At 58.9% G+C, this 1,265-nt stretch overlaps 1 protein-coding gene across 1 annotated transcript in view; it reads left to right on the top strand.

The window, feature by feature from the left end:
- Window positions 1-997: 997 nt before the first annotated feature.
- PPOX (protoporphyrinogen oxidase) overlaps window positions 998-1,265 on the top strand; it is a gene marked incomplete at its 5' end in the record, with an annotated part of 9,114 nt that continues 8,846 nt past the window's right edge. The window contains one exon of the mRNA XM_015616643.1: window positions 998-1,256. Coding sequence (XP_015472129.1) covers window positions 998-1,256 — 259 coding nt within the window. The remainder of the gene's footprint in view (window positions 1,257-1,265) is intronic.

Below are 1,265 nucleotides of genomic sequence, written 5' to 3'. Positions count from 1 at the left end.
TGTCACTGTCCCTGTCCCTGTTGTCACTGTTCTTGTCACTGTTCTTGTCCCCATTGTCACTGTCCCTGTCCCTGTTGTCACTGTTCTTGTCACTGTCACTGTCCCTGTTGTCACTGTCCCTGTCACTGTTCTTGTCCCTATTGTCACTGTCCCTGTCCCTGTTGTCACTGTTCTTGTCACTGTCACTGTCCCTGTTGTCACTGTCCCTGTCACTGTTCTTGTCACTGTCACTGTCCCTGTTGTCACTGTCCCTGTCACTGTTCTTGTCACTGTCACTGTCCCTGTCACTGTGTTCATTGTCACTGTCCCTGTCACTGTTCTTGTCCCCATTGTCACTGTCCCTGTGCTCATTGTCACTGTCCCTGTGTCCCCATGGCTGTCCCTGTGCTCATTGTCACTGTTCTTGTCCCTGTCACTGTCCCTTGTCATTGTCCCTTGTCACTGTCCCTGTCCCCCTGTCTGTCACTGTCCCTGTGCTCATTGTCCCTGTCCCTGTCCCTTGTCCCTGTCACTGTCCCTGTGCTCACTGTCACTGTCCCCATGTCGGTCCCTGCTGTCCCCGTGTCCCTGTGTCCATCCTCACGTCCCATGTGTGTCCCTGTGTCTGCTCCTGTGTCTGTCTCCATGTCCGTGTGTCCCGTGTCCGTGTGTCTGTCCCGTGTCTGTGTCCCATGTCTGTCTGTCCCATGTCTGTGTGTCTGTCCCGTGTCCGTGTGTCCCGTGTCCATCTGTCTGTGTGTCTGTCCCGTGTCCATGTGTCCCTGTGTCTGTGTGTCTGTCCCGTGTCCGTGTGTCCCCATGTCCGTGTGTCCATCTGTCCGTGTCCCCATGTCCGTGTCCCCATGTCCGTGTGTCTGTCCCGTGTCCATCTGTCCCGTGTCCATCTGTCCGTGTCCGTGTGTCCCGTGTCCATCTGTCCCGTGTCCCCGTGTCCATCTGTCCTGTGTCCATCTGTCCCGTGTCCGTGTGTCTGTCCCGTGTCCATCTGTCCCGTGTCCCCGTGTCCGTGTGTCCCGTGTCCATCTGTCCCGTGTCGGTGTGTCCCGTGTCCATCTGTCCCGTGTCCCCGTGTCCATCTGTCCCGTGTCCCCGTGTCGGTGTGTCCCCGCAGGTGGCGGAGCTGGCAGTGGACAGTCTGTGCCGGGGGGTGTTTGCCGGGGACAGCCGAGCCCTGAGCGTGCGCTCCTGCTTCCCTGCGCTGTTCCAGGCCGAGAGACAGCGGGGATCCGTCCTGCTGGGGCTGGCACTGCCACACGGTGGGGACA

The sequence above is a fragment of the Parus major genome, unplaced genomic scaffold (genome assembly GCF_001522545.3).
Source record: "Parus major isolate Abel unplaced genomic scaffold, Parus_major1.1 Scaffold570, whole genome shotgun sequence".
Classification (NCBI taxonomy): domain Eukaryota; kingdom Metazoa; phylum Chordata; class Aves; order Passeriformes; family Paridae; genus Parus; species Parus major.
This window is presented reverse-complemented; position numbering and strand designations above follow the sequence as displayed.